This window comes from Dermacentor variabilis, chromosome 11 (assembly GCF_050947875.1).
Source record: "Dermacentor variabilis isolate Ectoservices chromosome 11, ASM5094787v1, whole genome shotgun sequence".
Taxonomy (NCBI): domain Eukaryota; kingdom Metazoa; phylum Arthropoda; class Arachnida; order Ixodida; family Ixodidae; genus Dermacentor; species Dermacentor variabilis.
This window is the reverse complement of record NC_134578.1, coordinates 56103148-56126398: the sequence shown is the minus strand read 5'-3', so window position 1 is coordinate 56126398 and position 23251 is coordinate 56103148. Positions and strand designations below refer to the sequence as shown.

The 23251-nt window shown below is 43.2% G+C and overlaps 1 protein-coding gene across 1 annotated transcript in view; it reads left to right on the top strand.

The window, feature by feature from the left end:
• The window catches only part of LOC142564563 (venom metalloproteinase antarease-like TtrivMP_A), a 51868-nt gene that overhangs the window by 8489 nt on the left and 20128 nt on the right, over window positions 1-23251 (top strand). The window contains exons 4-7 of the mRNA XM_075675610.1: window positions 7708-7831; window positions 10955-11032; window positions 15639-15790; window positions 21135-21206. Coding sequence (XP_075531725.1) covers window positions 7708-7831; window positions 10955-11032; window positions 15639-15790; window positions 21135-21206 — 426 coding nt within the window. The remainder of the gene's footprint in view (window positions 1-7707; window positions 7832-10954; window positions 11033-15638; window positions 15791-21134; window positions 21207-23251) is intronic.

Sequence of the window (23251 nt, the reverse complement as noted above, 5' to 3'; positions counted from 1 at the left end):
TTTGTGCATAGTTCACTGGTCTCTACCCTCATTTGGGGAGAAGCTGGTGCAGATAATATGTCAAGAGAGGCCAAAGTGTTAAAATAAAGGCAGGAAGGGTATGCTTAGCAGCGGTGATTGTGATGGAGCGGGTAGGGGCACTGCTGTCAGTTCTTGCAAAGAGTAGGGATGGCCGAAGCAGGAAACGATGTACACATGTAAGCAATCATTAATGCAGTAGACTTAGTCCTCCCAGAAGTAAAAATAGGAATTAAGATAAACTGTTTGCACATTTGGAAAAAAGCAACGAAGTATTAAGGACAATAAATTTTTTATCAAGATGCATCTGATTCAGGTCGGTGTAAATGGTAAATGAATGCACATTCATGACTACAGATTTTGTTGCAAACCGATGAAGAAAAAATAATTGACCAAATATTAAAAAATGAGGACATAAAAATTTAACTGGGTATGACCATAAAACAGTAAAGAACTGCCTGTGAAAAAAAATGGGATGGGCAATATGATAACCAGATGCAAGATTGAGAAACGTTGAGCGCTGTTTATATTCATGCCACTGTTGATCGCATCAGGTTTCTGTCTTCCTGTGGAACTTTTGTCTTACTTGAACAAGGAAATGTGGCATTTTTTAAACAAGTCGAAATTCAAATGCTGTTTAAAGCTTTAGAGTTATTATAATGGAAGAAAACGTATGCGCAGTTCTCCTGGGCGGGCATTCATTCAGTAGTAATAGACACAGGTGTATGCTAAAAATTTCATAGTCTAAACGGACCTTAGCTCCTGGCAAACCATTAGCTGGTCTTTTTTTTAAACACAGATGCCTACACATTGTACATGTTGGCAGTAGCGCTAGGAAACTACATTATACTTGTCACAACCAAAGTGAAGTTTGGTAACAATGAGTGAAAGGAACAAACAGCACTCCACAATGGTGATTCAAGTCATCCGGAAAAGTTGCCAAAATTATTGTACCCCTCCCCCCACACCACCACACACACAATTATACACCACAGTCACTCTCATGGTCTCGGTCATGCTATTATAACACTAGACATCAGTGAGGAGAACTAGGGGACCAGATGGTACAATTATTTTTCTTAGAACATCAAATGTGCTTTACATTAATGCTACATTCCGACTAACAAAGGAGCAGCCGGTTTGTGATATGGTGACCGATGCATACGAAAGCTCAAGACATTCTGTGCAGTAGAACGTTGCCGATGAGCTGTTGTGTGTGCAAGTGCACTTTTTCATGCAAAATATCATCCTGCTGTCAAAGCTTGTGGAGACGTGCCAACCTTAGAGTTTCAAAAGCGTCACAGTGGAAGGCAAAGGGTGCTATATTTGTTGAAAATTACTAAAAATTATTCGATTATTCGTGATGTTTGCTGCTCTTTAGAGATTCACTGACTGTTCTCTACGGGTGCTGTAAACAGACACCCTGCTTTTACAGTCGCAGCAACAATGATCTGCGGTGCAGACAATGAGAAATGCTTATGAAGGTTATGCAAGAGTATGCCCTACAAATTACACCCCGCTTAACATTCCAATCCGGTAGAGGAGGAAGAGGAAAAAATTTAATTTTCTGGAGGAGGATGCATACTCCAGAGTAGAAGAAGCTAGTGTACTTTAACCATTGCTTCAGCCAATGCCTGTGCACTAGCAGTTACATTAATATGGCAGTTACAATCGTTTTTCCACAAGCTGCAGTTACTGAAAGCTGCTGTCACTGGTTCGCTCGTACACAGGTGTAATACATTTAGGGAAGGCAAAGCTCTCTAATAAATTGGCCAATATGACACAATTGGAATGCCATATTCTGCAAATAAGTGAAGCACTATGTGCAATCCCATACAATGAAACACCTTTGAATAACGTGAATCGCCACCTGGGTCATGACTAGCTGAAGAGTGTATTCTGTGTAAACTAGTGCACATGTATAGCCCAAAGCTGTGGAAAGTACACTTAGCATCACTTGTGAAGGTTTATAAATTAGGCCTCCATGCAGTTTTGCAAAATGTAAAACCTTCCTTTTTGCTGCTTAATGGTACTGACACGTAGGGCCATAACAAGTACACTATGATCTTCATTCCCAAACAATCAAAGCGAATAGCACCATCCTAAGTGTTATGTGCCTTTTTTCTCACATTTGTTGTCAGAAATTGTTAGTGTGGGATGCTGCGGTCGGCAAAGAAACTGATTTCTGGAGCAATATAAAGTATTAGGTACTGTGATCTTAGCTCTTTCACTGCTGTTTAAGCTACATTGGGTCTTATAGTAAAAAAATGAGGAATAAATACATGTATATTTCACGTCGCAACCCTCATGAGGTATATAGTAGTCTGAATTATAAAGGACTCCAGATTTAGATCGGAAGACAGATATTATTCTACTGAAAATGGCATCATCCCAATGATTATTGTTTTTGGTAATATATTTATTTCAATGGGAATTTGTGTGCATGTCAGCGATATCGCTTGACATGTTTTAGATGGACAGTTTTACCAATTTAGGCAAATATCGTATTCGCAAATAACCTTTTGGATAATACCAAGAACTTGGTTAGCAGGCGTATATCTTGAGGATTTGCAAGAAACGAGGCTCTTGAATGCATATCTGAGCCTGGGGTGCATGCCGCCCTCTAATCTCATCAGCAAGTTTCCGGAAATCGTCTACAAGGTTTCTTATGAAATGTAAATTTGCTTGTGCGGGAGAAACGGGGAATTTCAAGAGGTGAATTATGCAGCATAAGAATGATGTCAGCAAGAAGCAAGCATCAAGAAGCACTGCATCAGGAAGCACTGTCGCTCGACACACATAGACTATCAAACAAGAATTATTCGGTTGATTTAAAATGCTGGCAGTGGAATAATATCTTTCTTCTAATCTACATCTACACTATTTGATTATTCAGTCTACTACCTTTACCTCCAGCAGAAAGGTTCATAATCATTATCCTATCCACGCAAAATCATCCTGGCCGATATTGAAGTCTTCATGAGCTGCTTTTTTCACTGCTGATTCTCTGCGGGAAAGAGGTTTCCATATGAAGACCATACCGTCTACTGATTTCCAGTTTTTTTTGATAAATGTTAAGAGAGTAATTTCACACTTATGAGCTTCAGCAAGTTCTATGCTTGAAGCTGTTGAACCTTTTTCCCTTTGCCATCTTTGACCCACTAGGTTAGCTAAGTAGGTAGAAAGGCTGCAGGAGAAAGGTGGTGGCACCGAATTAGACTTGTGCCTCAGGCGACCTTTTCATGGTTACTGGAGGAACTGCTTGTGATCTTGGCTTCTGAAGTCAACTGCTTTGGCCTCGGCATATTTTTGAGGGCCATGGCCATGACTAAGATACTTTGTATCCACGGGCTGCATAAAAAAGGGTGATTTTCTGAGCTAAGTCTTTTTCTTAAAAGAATGTGAAGGTTTTGGGATCGTTCCCCACCTGCGGCAAGTTGTTTTTTCATTCACTTTGATTTCCATTAATTTATCGTTTATTTCATTTATTAAACACAAGTAATTTCCCCTATGTTGTCCTTCGTGTAAGTGTTTGCTTCTTATGATATGACTAATAAAAATCGGGCCCCTCGATTAACTGTCTTTCTTCTCGTTTCTGAAACGAACTCGTTAAGTTGTATTCGTAGCTTTGCGACACAAAATTGGCGTGTGACTGGCCACTCAAGGCCCTTCACGATTATTCGCGGGCTTCTTGAAAAAACGCTTTTATGTAGCAAACAACATTACCTTGGTCCTGTCTAGTTACATGGCACTTACATATTTCTAAATCTTGGTGCATGATTGTTGGGGCACCCTGTAGATCGAAAAACAATATTAAAATTTTCATAATCATGTCGTGCGTCTTATTGGTGGCTATGGCTGCTTCAAAATAATTTTTCAGTAAGGTGCAAGCAGCTTTGAAGTTAAACTGTTTTGCAGCAAGGGCATGTAAACTAGAAAATCAAGCAAAAGGTCAAGTTGTGTTCACTATTCAGATGTTTAACTAAGAAGCTGTAGAAAAACACAGGACACAACACCTAATAATTAATGCAAAATTTGAAAATCTCAACTGAACAAGAAACCAGTTTTTGAAAATGCATCATAAAGCTACCATCTTGTGCGGAGTACACTCTTATTGTCTACTCCAAGTGAAGTAGTTGTTACCACAATGCTTGGGCACCATATGAACGTAACAGTCAATAACTTTCACCAGAATATTAACAGCACTAAATGAATAGGGCTTTGAAGATTCTCTGTCTGAAATCCTCAACAACTTTTTCTGACGTTTAATGTGTTGAGCTCATTCTGTATTCTCAAAAGCCGGCTTTCAGAAAGCAAGCTCGTAGCCACAGTTTCTTTAAAAGCAACATCAGCTTAGGTCCCAAGGTAGGGTTGACTTTTCGATAAAGTGGCTAATGCATGGCAAACATCATGAACACTTTTACATGTTAACCAGTGGGGTCACTCACGCAGCCATGAAATTATGTGATGCAGACACATGATATATTGAAGCTGGTTTCGTGAAGTGTTTCACGCATCCAAGGCATCTCGAGTTGTGAAAGCTGTCTCCATTACACAAATAGGCGATAAGAATAAAAAAATAACTTCAACATGCTAACAATACGTTGGTAATTTGTAAGAAACCAGCAGTCTTTTTGGCTCCTAGCTTGCCTCGTGTAAATCTACTATGCCACAGTACTTCCTTTACCCAGTGCAAGCCACTTTAAAATGGAAGTTGTTCAGAGCTCTTGCCCTCTGTTTTTCTGCTTTGAAAGCAGTTTACCATGTGTTCAGTTGGCGCCGAGAAAGTTGACACGAAACACTGCACCATTGATTTCTAATTTTTGCTGGATGCCGCTCGCTGCGCCGGATGTAGGTGACGCCAGTGGAAATGCGGTGTCGCGCAGCGGCTTCTCCTGGAAACAGGGTGTATTGTGCACAAAATATTGCTGCCGTAAAAATTTATCTTCGTGGTTTTCTACATTTTAGATGTCTCTACATGTCTGGCAAGCGCTTTTATGACAATCTGAACCCGTATACGATAGTCTTTTCTTACATAAGGTGTTTTCTCATGTACAAGTGTTTCCAGTGCACGACACTTATGTTAGCGAGGCTGTGGACGCTGCAATGAAAAAATTCTGTACATCTTCTCTAAACACTGCCCTGGCCTGCTTGAATAGTTCACAGGGGAAGGAATGCCACACACCAGTGCAGACAAAGTGCTGCTGCAAAGTCGTGAATCGCCAACTTTCGCAACAAGGCTGGCTTCAGTTGAGGGCGCTCGAGGCGCTATCCACCCCCTGCAGTAGAGATCATTGGTGTGGACCCTTTTATACAGGCTTTCCTTTCTGGTTGGAACCTTGGAAACTGCTCACACCTTACTTTTTTGAACCTGCAACACATGCAGAGAAAGTCACATCACACTACAATGATTGTATGGCTTAATTTTTCTAAGCGAACTGCCTACATATTCTATCAAATCATTAAAAGATACGTTGGGACATTTTTACTAGTGTGGCAAGACGTTTGAAACATGCTACCAGTCCTCTGACAGAATGAAACAAACAAGCATACACTGGAAAGCTACACTACAATTTAAATTTACTTGACACTGTATGAGCATACAGTATCGTTACCGTATGCTTTAGCTCTGTGTCAAGTAAAATTTAATTGTCAATTGTTTATGGTGCATTTCTACTTATTCTGAGTCATGAAACTGCACAATCAGGACAATCAGTGTTGGAAGTTTACACACTGTGAGCTTTTGATTGCCTATGTGATTCGTTTGCTGCTTACACAGGCAATAATCCTACTGCTATAAGGAAAATGAGTTAGAAAATGAAATTCCGTGATAATTTTCCCCATTTGCTGAGGGCAGAAGCAATGGCCAATAGCACGTGGTTGAAGCTACATAAATATGCAGTTTTTACACAGCTTAATTGTTCAGAAAGTAATAAAGAGGTACGCTGTGCACCTCTGCATGACCAATGCAATCTGTCTACATGAGACTGCATTGAGGCTTCTGCTTGGTACTGTTCGGCAGTTCGGCTTTGGTTTTCTGCTAGACAGAGTTGTTTAGGTACTAATACCTTGCTTGGCGATAAAATGGAAGTTGGAGCACTGGTCATCTGCCCATAAATAATGAGACTGCAAATATAACACAGGAGGATGACTATGGACCTCTTAGAAAAATAACATATATGTTGCGATTATAATGTGATGTGATGCCACAATGAAACAGCAAGCAACGCATAGAAGTGGACAGCGCTGCCATGCCACCAAGGTTATTGGACAGGCACTACTTCAGAAGTGACCGTGATGCAGTCAAACAAGGCAAAGCAGTGTTTCCTCGTGTGTTTGAACACAGTTCCAGACGCGGTAGCGATTCCAGTATTGCTGCCTAGTGGTTCAGCTCGCTGCAGTTTGAAGGGCCAGAAAGTATAAAGTGTGAAAACTGCATAATAGCCTTGTCGCGAACAAAAATATAACGTGACGTGCCTTCCGAAGCCAGAAACTATAAAAAATCTTGCATTATATTCATGCAAATTGGTAAGCTATATGAAATGTTTCACATGATAAACTTTCATGATGCACCAGTGTGCAGGGTTTTATAGATAAAGTCAAGTACATTTAGTGCAAATACCACACTATGAGGGTACGCAATAAAGTGATCTCACAATCTGTTACAACAAAAGTTGACATTATTCAATCACAGCCCTGTAAAGTTTAGCATGCCGGGGCACCACTATTAAAAAATCGCGATGTAATGTCTATGTATGCAAGTATTACCCATGCATTTCTGCTACTGTTCAAAATAAATAAATTTTCCCATCTGTCTGCTTATACAAGAGTAGAACTAAAGCACAAATTTTATATAGTCACCCTAACAGGAACACCTGATTTGAACTTCGCAGAAAATAGACCCCTGTTTATGCCAGCCTCCTAACGCTGAACCTTGCTGCATGCTTTACAGAGAAATTACAGTGGTATCACTAAACTGTAAAGCTATTCAGGGCTGCAGCATTGTAGAACATATCTACAAGTGTCCCATTTCATTTGTAACAGCTTGATTGATTTGCTTGCACAATTTAACAAGGGAATATAAAATTACTTCTTGTTTAGCATTTTTGCCTGCTATAGACCACAATCGAATGACACCATTCCATTAACATATTAACTCAAAAAACCTAACTTGGCTTATATATTACCACCTTCGCATACTGCCACAGCTGCACTCTGTCATATGTCTTGCAACAACAAAGGAGTGCTTGTCCACCAGCACTCCAACGTCACTAACAGAGATCACCTACACAGCTAAGTAGATGGTCATGACCTTCATTCGATTTCATATACAGGCTTAAGATGTATGACTAAGATAGCGCATCACTCTCTTTTAAAAACAAAGCACCACCACAAGCGACATACGCTACGCGTACACGTTTGCGTGCGGAAGTGCAGTCTACGTGCTCATTCCTCTAGGGCCTCCGTTAAGCGCAAGTCTCCCTGTCTCCGGGATTGGCCCACATTTCTGTGTGGGTCCCGCGCACGCGTACACGAAAACTTCCTACCGACTAGATGCTAAGAGTTTCGCTGTAAAACTTCGACATAACCTTACATTTTTCTTTGGTGTGCTTTAAAGCACTGAATCAATAGATCTTGCTTGCTGTGGATTTGACTGCAAATGAGTTGCATTTGCTCCTATTCTACCAGGAAGGTATTATCAACCACGAATTGAGAATAAAGCCTCTACCACAAGACGAACGTTCGTTAGATAATAAAATACTGCACAAGATCTACAAAGTGCAAGAGATACAAGGTACGTATATCGACAAGGGTAAGCGAAGTTCTTCTCCATGTTAGACATCTCATTTTTTTTGGGAGGGGGGCAAAAGTGAACAAGAGGTTTTAACTATATCCCATTTCCAGACGTTTCGTATTCCGAAAAGTTTGATCGCCCTTCAAGTTATCTACGAATCTTTAAGCAGCCATATTGAAATGCGGCTAGAAACGCGATTGAAAGCCGTAGTAGTCCATCTCAAACGTGAATGAGAGAGGTGAAAATAGAAACATGGAGGACGCTTCAGTTTCGCCCTTAAGAGGAAGCTTTAGCTCGAGCCCAACTCCGACGCGGCCTATTCAAATACATGTAAAACGCAAAAACGTTTTTCTGAGATAACCCTTGGACTGATTTTAATGAAATTTATTGCATTTGAGAGAGAAAATGAACTTCTAGTTACTGTTGGAAGCGGAATTTCGATTTAGGGCTTGCATTTTATTAAAAAAAGTTTCAAATATTCGACCTTTTGAAAAAGATAGAAGCACGAAGTTTACAAATTCATAGCTCTGCTTCAAGAACAGATATCGCGGTTCTGTAAACGGTATACTTGAGATCATTTAAAGCGAACAAATTCGGTACGTCATTTTACATCTTACATGAATTTGTTACGTTGGTTACAAGGGTTCTGCAAAAGCTGTATTTCCATGTTACTAATTCTTTTATATTCATATGTACCTTATCAATTTTGTCCGATTTAGATGTACTGTTAGGTGAAATTCACAGAATTGTAGTATCATTCTTCGTTGTTGACTTACAGAGTTGTAAACTCTATAGCTTCATTTTTGAGAATTTTCGATTTTTTCCAATCTTGAATAAAAAATTGACGACCTAACTTAAAAATTTGATAAAAAAACAGACACTGGGTATCAAGTTTTCCTTTTAAATGTCTCAAACCTCGTCAAAATTGGTGCAGTGGTTGCCGAGAGAAACTAATTCTCCTTTTACATGTATTTAGATAGGAACACCCGAGCTAAAGCTTCCTCTTAAGAGTAAAAGATGATATCATCCGAAGATCCCTGACTGCTCCTCCCGCTTCCCGGCAACTGGAGCGTATGTAACTGTAATGTTTACCGGGAAACGCTGGCCGCGAACACTATGCACGAAGGCGAGCTTTCTAGTAGAAACGCGGTCTCTTGCGTGGGCCGCGATGCGGGAGAGGCGAGCGCCATCTGGAGATATAACAAAGAACCGGGCGCGCCGCTCCGTGGCCTGCAAGATACTCACACGCCGGCGCGCGCAAAAGGCTGGTCTATGTATAGTAGAAACGCTGGAAAAAGGGGTTTGAGTTTTCGCGTAACAGAATTATGCTTTCTCATGTAGTCCAATTGCAATCCGACGCTGTCATGTTTGAAGGTTGTGTGTAAGTTGTACATTACGATTTTTCTACCTATCATAGCTTTAGAAATTCAATTAGTTCAGTAGCTCCCTTGCGCCAGGTGGAAAGGCCTGGGTTTGGGTGGTTTGAAATTTTTGGCCGAAACGACGTCCGACGGCGGATTTTCAGCCTGGCTGTCTTTACAATAGATATGCCGACGGCCCGGTGCCGTTAAGCAAACCTCTGTTTCCGCGGAAATTGAAACGGTGACTGGGCGAGCGACGCGAAGCCTTGACCAGAGCTTCGCAGGACATGTAAGCGCTTCTGAAGCTCATTACATCTTGTCCAAATGGCGTGACCGGCGCACACGGTGCTTGTACTAAACGCGGGGCTATATAGATGTATGCCAAGCTGAGCAAACTTTACACTTATCAATTAAAATGGGATCAGTGTGTTTCACTCTTCGTTCTGTATTTGTCAAGCACTTTAAATTAGTGGCTTGTAAGGTTTCTGACTCAGTAGAGTTCCTCGGTGCGGTCGCTATTCGAATTTTTGTTTCCTACCTCATCGCCCGCGGGTGTGCTCATTTGCGATGCATTTGTTCTTGCTGCTCACCAGGGCTTGGAACCCAGATGTTTTGTACTTCTTAATAGCTGGTATCATGAGGTACTGTCGAGAGCCACTTGCTTACATTGTCAGCAGTCACGAAACGTTCAGCGTTGAAGATCTGTGCGCTGTCGGTTTAGTCACCGTCACCCATGTTTCGGCGCATCCATTCAAGTATGCATCCATTTACATATTCTTGGTACGTTGGCGATAGAGTGGGCGTAAGTTTTCAGGTGAGTTTGAGAGGATGTGTGTAGATAACGTTAGAAAAACTCACTCCTGCCGACGTGCCGGGACTAAAGCACTTTAAAAAGGTTAGCGATACGATGTAGGTGGAGGAGTAAATTTTTTTATCCCAGAGGAAAGCTGTACATCTCGAAGTACCGGCAGTACGTCCAGCGTTCCGTCAACCTATTGACACGCATTAATTCTTTTCTTTAATGTGACAGTCACTATTGTTGTGGCCAAATACTGCAGACGTCTTTCCTCGATCGCTCTTTCCTTTGCAGCAGGATTGATTCGCGCGTGGTGCCTAAGTAGCGAGCACCAAGTTGCATGTCCGACAGCTGATTTCACAGTAGCGGGACAGAAACTGTATTGGTTGAGTATTTGCGCGCTTACGCTGAGGCAACGTGCGGAGCACAGCCGAAAGCGCCATCTCGTTGCTCTAGAGCAAACTGCCCCACGAGTAAGGTCGATAATGTCTTCCTCCTTATAGTTTATACAATACCGGCTTGCTTAACTTAGACCCTGTGTTTGCAGACGTCAAATAAATCTAAAGGAGGGCTTCAATACCTCCCGGCACACACTTACTTAAAATATTGTCATGACTGGTTTGAGTTGTAACCTTGAATATGGCGAAACAATAGTCAGCGAGTCAAATACAGAGCGATGCTACGTGACAGATACCTGCGTTCGAGGTAGTGACATTGCTTCTTATGACATTGCTTATTATATATGTTTGCTGTTCTATCTATGTACGTGAAGGTGAATAAGCTTTAATGTCTATCATCTGCACATGATTACAGCGGCTGGCAACAACCTCGATAGTTGCGGTTTCATTATTTTTCCTTTGTTTAAACACAGTCGCTAAACTACCTCGAGGTCACAAATTGCAATAGTTATTTAGTCACTCGGGAGCCCTCCATACCTTCCAGCTTACTGCGCAGCGAAGCAAATATGTGCATCTGTTTTTGCAGAGCCGACGCTCTCACAAGTTTACCAACGCTCACATGGGCTCAACCAACGCAACAGAAGGGACGCAAGAAATTTGAACGGTAAGTAGCGGAGATGTAAATTTTAGGTGATTGCATATGTTTTACTATTTGTCCTTTTGTTATAATCCGCGTCAAAGCACTGAAGAACACTCGGGTAGCTTAGAAAACCACCTAATGCTAATAAATTCAGCCTGAAACGTAAGTAAGCACAGGTTTCGTTCGCGAGCTTTATCTAGGTATTTATCATTAGTGGAGGTTTCCACACGCCACATTATCCATTCGTCATCCGCCGCATCAAATGTAGTTGGACTTCCATTCAAAGAAATTGGCAGCCACAGAAATTTTTTACTTAAGTCAAACATTATGTTAACTATTTTGCAGTACACCCATGCTGGCAACAATATATTTACTCGGGGCTCAAAATTCCAGCAAAAATCACCCGAGAATGGCTGTCGACGTTAATGCGGTTATCATTGCAGCAACGTAGCAACACACCGTAGCGCCAACGCGAAAGCGCGTCATGTATGACCCATGTACTGCAGCTGGGATCCTCTCTTGCGCTTTCCTCCGCAGAGGGGGCTTCGCCTAGCGGCGCGCCGTGAACTACACATCTCAGGGCATGGCCTCCAAGATTCGCGCATGCCAGCTGCATTTCCAGGCGCGTACGTGAAGCTCGTATGTGTGTGTGCGCCGCGTGTGTGAAGGAATGGGGAAGGCTAGCGTATACGTGCGAGCGTGTTGCTGCCGATAACGCGGTGGTCGCGCATTTTTTTCGATGGGTAATTTTATCTCGATACAGTCGTTCGGAGTATGGTGCATTCCGCTTAGCCAAAGTTAGACAATCGGGCCCCTCGGTTAACCCCCTTTCTTCTCGTTTAGACAAAGTTTGGCGTTTCCAGTCATCGCAACGATTTTAGCGATGCCTTTTGTCCAATTCAACACGTAGTCAGAACGTAATCGGAACATTTATATTTTGCTTAAGGCTCACTCGGACTCAGGCTACTCAGCCAACCTCACACTCGGGGGTCCATGTAAGTTCGAGTGAGTCGACTCATAAGCGACTTTTCCATTTTCTCCACCTTGCATTAATTTTTGAGCTCAACATTTTCTTTGGCAAGGTCATGGTGACAATAAAGCCAAATCAGGATAAGCCACCGTCTCCAGAATTTCCATTTCGAGATGGCATCGAACCAGTTGGCTAGTGTGACCAGTTCCCTATGAAAGTTTGCCATGGCAATTGGGATTTCAACGAGTGGGCTCGTTCCCGTACCAACTAGCGTGACAGCATATGTTGTTTGGTTTCGCTAAGCTTCCGGAAATACGTGCAGGATTCAAAGGAAACAAATGGCTTGCGTATACATAGATAATGACGCAAATATTAAGTACCAGATCATAGGCCACGGGCATGTGTCAGGTGTCAGAATGGTTCAAAATATTTCAGAGCCGCCAACTCTCATTGCACAGCACCCTACGCGAGTAACAGCTGACAATGACTTTAGCGTTTTAACGGGATTCTTATAACACAGAAAGCAGCTCTGCTTGTGTTTGTCCGTACCTCACCAATAATAAAAAATAAATAATAGTGCGGTCTTTCACGGGATGCTGACCACAGAACGCATCGGCAACCACTATTATCCCAATTTGCATCCAGATACTTCTTACGCGAACAAGGGTGCCAGAATACCCCTATTACTTCTCATATAAGGATATTTTACCCTGCGAAGAGGTGGGCCGAATAAAATAACGCAATAATAAAACACACAAAAAGGTACATTCCTTCAATGATCTAATTTCGGAAAACTGAGCAGTTGCTGTGTTTTCCTTCCTAAGCTAGACCAAATAAATGCATTCAGAAATCCTGGGCGCTGCTTGTTCCTCTTTGGTGTAAAAATGCTCCAAAAAGGTAAAAAAAAAGAGCCAATGCGCACGCTGAGATCTCGCCTGCCTTCTACCGCGACCTCCGTTGGGGCCGTACATCTTGGAGTGCCTCGATGTCCTTCTCGCCCGCCGCTCCGTGCAGGGTGGAGACAACCGCGGCGTCTGCTATGGCGTCGGGCACGCGAATGGCGTATACACAGGAGCACCGGCAACGTGTCCCTACGGCATCAGCCAGCGGCGCCTACTACAGCGTCCGCCATGCGCGTGCCCAGCGCCGTAGCAGACGCCACCGTTGTCTCCACCCTGTAATGGAGTGGGAGGCGAGGAGGACATTGAGGCACCCCACCGACTAACAGCGCCCTCTCGGTATAGCCGGGCTCGCGCACTGTACTACACTGTTTCGCTGGAGAGCTCGGCAAATGTGACGGTCGTTGCGAAACCAGCCGGCACACGCAAATCTCTGAGGTCATGGTCAGGCGTGAGGGAATACATATTCAGACAAGATTGAACAAATGTGGCACGGTTTTGATTGCACCTCACACCGGAAAAATTTTAAAGGATCTTTTTGTTAGAGAGCGGCCCAAACCTACTAGCCCATACCACTTGGCCTAAGTTTCTGTGAAAAAATTTAGTGAAGAGCGGCACGCGCCCAGTAACCCAATTTGGCGTGAAAGAGGTTCATTGAGTTCTTTGAAAAGCGATACATACAGAGTACCGTACGCCCAGAGACTGAAGTTGGATTAGGCCGCATTAGGCCATGGTCTACGCACTGACCCACATTAGCATGAATGAGGATCAATCGGCAGAGATGTATTTAACAGAAGTGTCCTGAATATGCTGCACACCTTCAACTGCCATGAGAAATTTTGAAAGAAAAATATTTAGAAAGGCGAAACTTCTTTAAACCTAAATATATCTTAAATATAGGAGGCAGGCAAGCGCATTACATATTCACGAGTCTTGCCTAAAGATAGCAAAATAATTATGCGATATTTATTTGTCAAATTTGCAAGAAATGTCACATATACACACGTGCAAAAAGTGAGGAACGTGGAGGACAAGTAAACTGGTCATAGGCACCAAAGGACTCTCTTTGTGATAAGTCACGTCATAACTAGCATTTAAGGCATTAAAAAGTAGTTTTACTCGGGTACGCACTTATCGTCGCCATTGTACCAGCAAGGGTCATTTGCATTCTTTCATAGGAGTAATAAACTTCAAAATATCAGTGGCGGTCGTCACTTGTGCTAATGTTTAGCATTGCCATGTTTTGCATATATTATCGATATATTCGCTGGCGCGCCACTTTAGCAGCAGTTCCTTTCGCGCGCTCGACACCGTCGAGGCGCGCCCGTGAAATGGCGTCGCAGCCAATGGGAAATTTAGGTGCCATTTCACTGCTACAGACGCCAGCTTTTTCGCTCGATAAGCCATTTGATGCTTTAGCATCGGTACAGTTGCGCGTTTTGCAGCGTCCTTTTGTTGAACAATGATAATTCTTACTTGCTTTGCATGCGTGCCCTTACTTGAAAGCTCTCCGCTCGCTACCTTCCTTTAATGGCCGCTATGGCACGCTCATAACGGGCGGGCCATTCGTGACCGAGAAGCACCGGGCGCGCAGCGTTGAAGAAAGGAAAGGCACGCAATATGAAGATTTCTGGTGTGGGATCAAAATTGGCCCAAAAGGGTACCAGTGTTTTTAGTGTGTATCGATAAGTGAGTATCTCTTATCAAAGAAGGCATTGCGCAGTTCATGATGCGCTAAGAACACGATTATACCACTCGTTCTTCTTGGCTTAGCTGGTACCGTCTGGATGGCTACAACTTCTTGTTCTGACAAGCACCTAATGTCAGAAAGTTGCGCGATTTACTTCGCCCGACCCAGCGCGTTTTCCCAATAGCTTTCTGGAGCGTCCTGTATTTCTCAGTTTGAGCTTCTGCTACGCCACTCAAGGGGCGTCAACGTCATATGAAAGTTGGCTGAGTTCCTGAGGAACAACATATTTTCCCATAATTTACACCTTTTGCTCCACGTTCTTGATATCTTAGTCATGACAGTGAAGGCGTTTCTTAATTTCGTCACTTTGAACAAACAGCATTTGGATAGATTGCTCGAAGTCGGTAAGCCCAAAAGAAAGCTAACCTTCTAATCCATCTCTGCCAACTTCAAGATGACGTTTGATTCTGTTTCCTAACCCTGGCCAGAAGCAACACCGTTTTTCCCATTGCCTCGACGTGTCTCACACTTCCACTTCTTCGTAAAGGCTTCTCGTTCGGCCTTCTCACTCACTCCAGAACGCATTCCAATATTAAAAAGAAACCAATATTTGGAGCACGACAAGAATTTTCGCTCACAACAGAACTAGGAGATATTAAAAGCAGCTATTGGAAGCAGCTCTTAGCATTGAAAGTGGAACAATTTGTTACAACTGAGTGTTAGCCGAAGCAGAGGGTAAAGTAGGAAAGACAAAAATGTTGAAGTTTCACCAACCTAGAGAACACACAGAAGACCGTTCAAAATTTCGTGTGCGCTGTGCTCCACCTCTGCAGCCAAAAAGAATACGAAGTTGGACTATCCAAACGATCAGAGGAGTTCGTGCTCACAATCCCAATATTCGTGCTATGGAAATTAAAGTTTATATATTGCTGGCTACTTTCCATGTCAGAATTATTGACTATCACTTCCGCTTTCGCTATACACATCTTGGAATGATTTGGTGTCCGTTAGAAGTAGCTTTATAGATACAAGAAACACTACTAAAAATGTTCGCTTTGCTTTCATGTGTAGCACATCACTCCACGAAAGCTAAAGAAGAGGAGCGATCAATGAACCAGGAAAAATTTACGGTGGAGATTCACGTTATTTCTGACTCGGTGCACAACAAAGATTTTAAAAACAGTGAGGAGCTAATTGCTTATCTGGCAATCATGACAAACGCAGTGAGTATCTCTTCTAACTTCTTAAGAATAACTTTGCTCGGATTTTTTACGTTCTAAACATTTATGTTTTCTTGCTGCGTAATCTTTCTTTACAACTTTTTTTTAAACGCCTGTACCCATTCGCGGAGCATTTGTATGATTTTTCGATATTTATGTAAGTGGACTCATTTATGCGGTCTCTTCGATTCCGCTTAACTTAAGGTTCGATTTTTCAGTATTTGCCTTTTTCTGCGACTGTTTCTTCTGCCTTGTGACGAGGTGTAGCCGGCGACACCAAAACCTGCCACCGGTCTTTCTGCATTATTATGCTGTTGCGTTTCATTGACAAGGTGAAGGAGTGCTTCGTAGACCCATCCATAAAAAGGAAGCGTACCGGAAATATGCTTTTGAAGTATGCTGAACTTCCAAGCTAGACATACAGTAGGGACACACAGGATAAACTGAAGATGTTGAAATTTATGGACCCATTAATCGCAATAAAGGTAGGAAAACTGGATTATGAAGTGAGAAACACACGCATGCGCATGTAAGTCCCACTACTTGACACACCCAGTGGCCGAACAGTCTTTTTTACAATTCCTATAAAACAAGCACTGTTTCACTTAAACAGCTAGTGTTCTTCTTTGTTATATAGTAAGCTTCGACTAACTTCCGTGCGTTGTGATTTTTGAATCTGTCGAGAATCTATCTCGCCGAAACGTTATTCACACATGGAGGCCTTGCAGTGTGCGGGCAAATGCGGTTTGCCATATCTTTAAAAGATTTGGGCCATGCTCCCTGGCTCGTTCATTTATACAGTGCCCGGTGTGTCCCGTGTAGGGTAGCCGGGGAGCTTGGCAGAAGCAACAATGCGATCGGACGCAGGGTAATGCAAGCGTACTATTTAGGAAAGAGAAACTCTTAAGTGCATAAGTGATACATCGTATTTCGATCAGAGACGAGGTGGTTAGACGTCTTGCGGTCTCACGTATTGAGAATGGTGTGTGCGTGCGGGTATTTGTCCACATATTCATGAGTCTGTACCGTAAATAAATCAGTTTCATGGGCTGTCATAGTCAGTGTGCCTTTATTATTGTTTGTGCCTTTTGTGGCCAGCATGACCTTCAGCAAATGCAACCTAGGCGAAAACAGGTTTTCTCCTGAGAGGTTCTATGCTAAAATACAGCAGGTATAACTTTGGGTGTTAAAGGGACACTAAAGGTTACTATTAAGTCAGCGTGGACTGTTGAAATACCATCCCAGAAACCTCGAAGCGCTTGTTTCGTGCCAAGGAAAGATTTAATTTAAGAAAAAATGCGTTCTGAAGCGTCCGCTACCTCTAGCGCAGTTCAAATCGTCCGCCCTCCGATCGAGGAGTACTGACATCATGGTCTCATAGTGACGTTGCGCCATCGGTGAGTAGAACGGCGTCCGCAGACGGCGCTACGGCTTTTCTGCGCAAAATGCAAACGCGCGGCCAGAAACAGAGCCAAGACAGAGCCGACAGCAGAGCGAGAGCGGGAGTATGGTGGCTAGCGGAAGGAGAAACGCGCGACCATAAGCTGGTACTTCATTCTATTACGCAAACTTCGACGCTCGTCGCAATGGACCCTGACAACGACAGATTGGCTCGCGATGGTGGGCTTAACTTCAGCGATTTGAGCACCGACGAGCGCGACCTGCTGCTGAGGGCTCGCGCTGCCGGCGTCGTTGCGTACTACGACGGCGGCCTCGACACCGGCTCTCCGGAGCGGGAAAGCAACGAGGGCTTCCCACCACGATATCACAAGGACGTGGCATTCTCACTGCTTGTTCCAAATGAAAGTTTCGCGACCCAGCAGAACCCTCACAGCACGACGCGATAACGAAACAACTGAAACTCCAAAGCGTGCACGGCGCAGAGTCGAGCGAAAACGAAACCTTTCGACCACCCATATTACTGAAGGGTAACGTCAAAATGTTATTCTTTCTTAGAATCGAATAGACGTAGACAAGTAACATTTTTTCCGTCTTATAATCGAATGAAATTACATTTTTAATACGAGTAGTTGAGTATTAGTAACACAAATTATAAGGAGTGCTTTCGTCATCGGGCTAGTACCGGAATGTCGCTGGGGGGTCTCAAATCGTGTCATGCATTTACCTCAATTTCTCGGTTACGAAAGTTCTGTTCGCGATTATATTGACGCCTTAGGCGTTCTAGAACATTGCTCTACCACTTTAACTTGAGTTTCTGGTAACCTTTAGTGTCCCTTTAAAGGATTTCGCGAAGAATTTCCAGTTCATATCAACTTTGTGCATGACAGGATATGGATCGTTCTCGCAAAACGCTAGAACCCTAAAACGCACCCTAAAACTAAGGTGCTGGTCAAGTATTGTGTGTTCTTGCAAAGCTGTCTGTGGTTGTCAAGACACTCTAGCGGTCGTGGAAGATATACTGTTACTAACGTACTAAAGCCCGAGTGCCTGTTGATGCCTGTGGTGTCGACCATAATAACTTCGATGTTTTATCTTGGGTGATCTCTCAGTGTCCGTAAGAAAATGTGCTCGCGGTGCGTCCTTGACGTTAGAAATATAATATTCTAATTATGGGCGTTCGATTTTTCCTTTTAACCCGTGTTTCTGTCCAGCGGGATGCCTCTGGCCATACTTGAGCCAGACATTAGCAGAGACATGGCGGGCCTATGTAAGAGCATCGAAGATTAGTCGATTGAGGCCTCCTCTGGCGTTGTCATGTTACCAAGTACAGTGAATAAGTCTCTGTTGTTAGTGAAGCTTGAAGCCATTGTTCACATTATTTCAAAACATACTCTATTCTGTGACCCTTCCAAGAATGCCCCCGACCCGCCCCGACATGTTTGGGTACCGCCTGCGAAAAGCATGCTGTATAGAAATGATCTCCATCCGAAACCGGCAAAGGTCATACCGAGTCTCACTGGCTGAGTAAAATTATTGTTGAACATATAAAAGGATATGATGAAAGGCCTTCATTTAATAGTTATGGGCGGCATCTGTGCGCATCGTAAAGAAAAAAAAATATGGGTCGTGCAAGTTGTGGGCAGATCACCTACAATTGAGTCTTGCTGCAGAAAAAAAAAAAAGACGCACACCTTTCCAATCGTATCTACGACTGCATCGATCCTCTACTGTCGGCTGCTTATTTTTCGTACGTGGACTTCAGATATAAGATTTGCAACTTTGGTAACTATGAGGTCGTTAAATTGACGAATTCCAAAACCTTCGGAAAAGGAAAACTTCGCTCATAAGCCCTTTAATAGAGCTGACGTTTATTATGTGTCATGCAGTGTCGTATTAGCAGTGCCCCTCCTATCTTTCCGCCGTTTGTGGACACACTTATCCGCAGCCCGAAGTAGAACATTTCACTTTCATATATACCCTACACATTGACATCTTCAGTAGCGTTACGTTTCATGAGTACATTGAGCACAAGTGTCCTCTTTACGTAGTCCTCACATGGCTCGATGGGGCTGCATTGACCTTAATCTCTTAGTTGTCACTTTTCTGACCATGAAACTTTGTCGTTTTAACCTTATCTATAAGCACGGTGTTCGATTCGACCTACAAGTCGTCACTGTCCCCAGCATGAAGCTACTGCGCTAGCCACGAGGCCATGAACGATTTTTGAATCTGTGCCCTTATTTCCTGTGTTTTCCTCCCAAATTTGCCAAAGTAAATCACCGACTCACCTGCACGCTCAACAATGACGATTTTCATTTTTCCAACATGATCAAGCTTGGCTTGGCGTGGCACTCTGTCGCGCTTAGGAGGCTGGCGCACACGCGGTGCCCGTAGGTTTCATCTCAAACAATTCAGACCCATTCGACGAGCGACCTAAATATATCTCATGCACAAGAGTAGATGGCTTGTGGCATTCAGAATCAGAATCAGAATTTACTGTTAGAATTTGGGTCGAATTACATGTATTTAGTATGCAGGAGGAGCTCCCATAGTCAAAGACTGTATCGGGACCTCCTGTACAAGAATAGTTATGATAATTGACATCGCAAAGCAATAGTAGCATATAATAAGGTATTATACAAGCAACAGGAAATGGGCGTTAACAGAGCAAAATACAGAATTCATTACAAATAATAACAAGGTTTAGCTTATCTCACAGTAACATAAAAAATTGCATGTGAAAAATATACCAGTAGTTTATTTACAAGAACAAAAACAATCAAAAAAGGGAAAAAAAGCGAGAAAGAACGAAAAAAAAAAACGGTCACAGTAAATTTTCTGATTAGTTTGTCAATAATAAATGCATTTTGAGTTCCCTTTTGAATTGGTGTAAAGATCTTCTATTTTTCATAATGAGAGGAAGAGTGTTCCATACAGATATGGAAGTGAATTCCACGGTTTGTTTGCCGTAGTTAGTGCGGATTCGTGGTAAAAGAAAATTGTTATTTAACGCGAATCTGGTGGTACTATTAGTTGTCAGGTTAGATGGTGAAAATGTGATCGACGGTAGCTCATTATGTAGAAGTCTGTAGAAAAAAATACCTAGGTTGTATGTAGTGAGCCCGGAAATAGTAAGGATGTTATTCTCGTGTAGTAGGGAAGTGGCATTAGAAAACCATGAACTATATGTAATTATTCTGGTGGCTCGGTTCTGAATTGTTTGTAAAGACTTAATATGAGTATTATAGGTGTTTCCCCAACATATGATCCCATAAGTAATGTGAGAGTGGACGAAGGAGTGGTAAAGTGAGAGCAACGTGGTACGTGTGAAGTAAGGGCGTGCTTTAATTAAGATGCGTATACCATAAGCTATTTTCTTTTTTATGTGAGCAATATGATTGTGATATTTGGACTGCACATCGGAAGTGCCGCTTGCACCTAAAATTCATGGCCCACTACACTGGCCCCTTCGACATTCTGGCGTACCTCGGTGACATTACTTACGTGATTTTCAGGGTCACGTGCATTGGGAGTCATTGTGGCATTACCAGTTTCGTTCATGTAGCCGTTTTTAAAAGTCTGCACCATGTGATTCCTGAATAATTCCCCCCTCCGGGCACCGTGTGCAATGTGGATACAGCTACAATATGGCGGACGACTCGTGAAGAAGAGGGCTATGTTCTCCGGTGCTCGGACTGCATAAGTAGCTACGCCTCTCACTGCCAGAAATCATCATTACGTCTCACCCTAAAAGAATCACGAACAAATGCTCAACAATAACGTCTTTATGAGATCCCTTCCTGCAGACAGACTGCGCCCCCCTTAATTCCTAACCAAGAGAAATGTGAATTTCTTCAAATAATGCTTACCAAGCTTCAGCATACTACGTGTAAGGAACAACTGCTTCGTTAAGCAAGTCGCAAATGTACGTGATGCTGTATTTCAGGTGAACCTAAGATACCTGGACATGAAAAATCCGCGGGTAAGCTACATCCTCGTTGGAATTACACGCAGCAAAGTAAGTGTTGCAATCAGTGTTCACCAGCACAATAGAACAGCGCTGAGAACTCATCAGTTCTGCTCTGTAGTTCCACTATATCGGGGTTCTTTGCACAAGCAGACATAGTCTGTAAGATCTAGAATGCACTTAATAGTGGTATTAGCGTATTGTTGCTATATAACTGCGTGAACTAGCGAAAAGAGCGCTTTGCTCTCAAGCTTTTGCTCCGCGTTCCCGCTCTGTGCTCAGTAGTTGCACAAACAAAAACAGCTTGTTCAGGCCAAGACAGGTCTAACCCTTCTGAGACAACTGAAAGACTGCGCTCTTTGCTGGCTGTCATTTTCCCCACCATCAAGAAACTGACCACGTGTACCTCCACAGTGTAAGCTAATAACTAGCCGACGACTTTTGCAGCAAACGGAGGAATGGTGCCGGGACTGGCGCTTTCCTGCCGTCCCCCAAATTTCTAGACTCATCACAGCTCGTTCAAGAAGAATAGTAGGGGAGCAGCAACAGTAATCTTTGGGCCATAACTGCGATATCATTTGGCAAGGGGCTTTAGGTGTGGATAACGCCACACAGGTAGTCTGCAATAGACGGCCCTGATAGCTAGAAAAAAAATTATGGCCGCAATTCCGCAAAGGGAACTATCGCAAACGTGCGACGCTTGTGCTCGTCATTAAGACTAGTGTACCGCCGTTTGTTGCGCGCCGCTTTGCCAAGCAGCTCGGGAGCAACGTTAACTCCCCTAGGCAGCACCACTTTACTCTCCGAACTAACTGCTTTACACATATAACGACTCTGTGCGAATCACGTGAGACCGATTGCGCATGCTCAGTGCTGCCTTCCACTGCCTCTGAGACTGTTGCGCTGGCACCACCCCGAAGACCAGAAGGCACAGCCTCCCTGCCTGTCTTTCCGCGATCACGAATTATCGCGAAATGTGCGTTCGCCCACTAGGAACAGGCGACACACTTGTCACCTAAATACCCTTTTTTACTGTACTGAGAGATGATTTCCTCCTAGAATATTGAAGACTGCAACTCGGAATGTGAATCATTCGTATTGCATTCCTCATGAAATATATTTTGTATATTAGGCTGGCTACAGTGGCGCTTTTGACGCCGGTGCGAGTAGCCATATTGCCCCGACCTTGACAGAACTGACTGCCACTCGGTGCAATTCGGCGCCACATGCTAGGCGTGTTGTCTGGCTCCCAGAAGACGACAACGATGAAGGTCAGGACAGCTTTATAAAAGATCTATAGCGTCAACCGAAGTCTTTTGTGGCTTTGTCTGTGACAAACTGGTGGAGGTGCTGGGTACCGATCCGATACCGGTATTGTCTGTGACCGATAACGATATTTTCTGTCACAATATACTACTTTGCGTTAAGAGAACAACGCGGCGCCCAGTTAAACGTGCGCCATGGCAAGCAAAGCTTCTAACCTACTTTTTGGGCGACCGATCGCACTGGTTGTTTCTTGGTGACGTCCCTTTGATGCACCCACCAAGCACAATGCCGCCTATATATTGTACTTCGACTAGACTCAGCGTACGCAGTATGCTATAATGAATGCTCAACAACGTAAACAACACAATCAATAAATTAGATGCATCAACATTCTTGCCCTTCCCTTTATCAAAATTTGGGCGTGGCTAGCCGATAAATCCGTAGTCGCTTGGGTAATCAACACAAGCCTATGGATGTTCAGCCAAAGTGGCCAGTGACTTCAAGAGATGAAAATATAGCAGTGCACTTTTTGTACCACAACTTTGTAGTTGGGTGTCCAATAATACAAAGAAGTAACTAATACCTTAAGAGCATGTAACGGTCTAATGACACCTTCTCGGTCCACGTACTTACCACTAGTGCAACTGAACGGCAGTAAAAGCCACAGGGAAAAGAGGTAACCACTGGAGAAAAAAAATATTGTTTTTCTTTCTTTCCATGACGCAAAACTGGGCTGGTTTGCAGTCTTCAACACACAGTCTACCAACAAGCAGGTCTGAGGTCCTCATAATTGTGAACATGGCCATGGGGATAAAAAATCGAAGATGAAT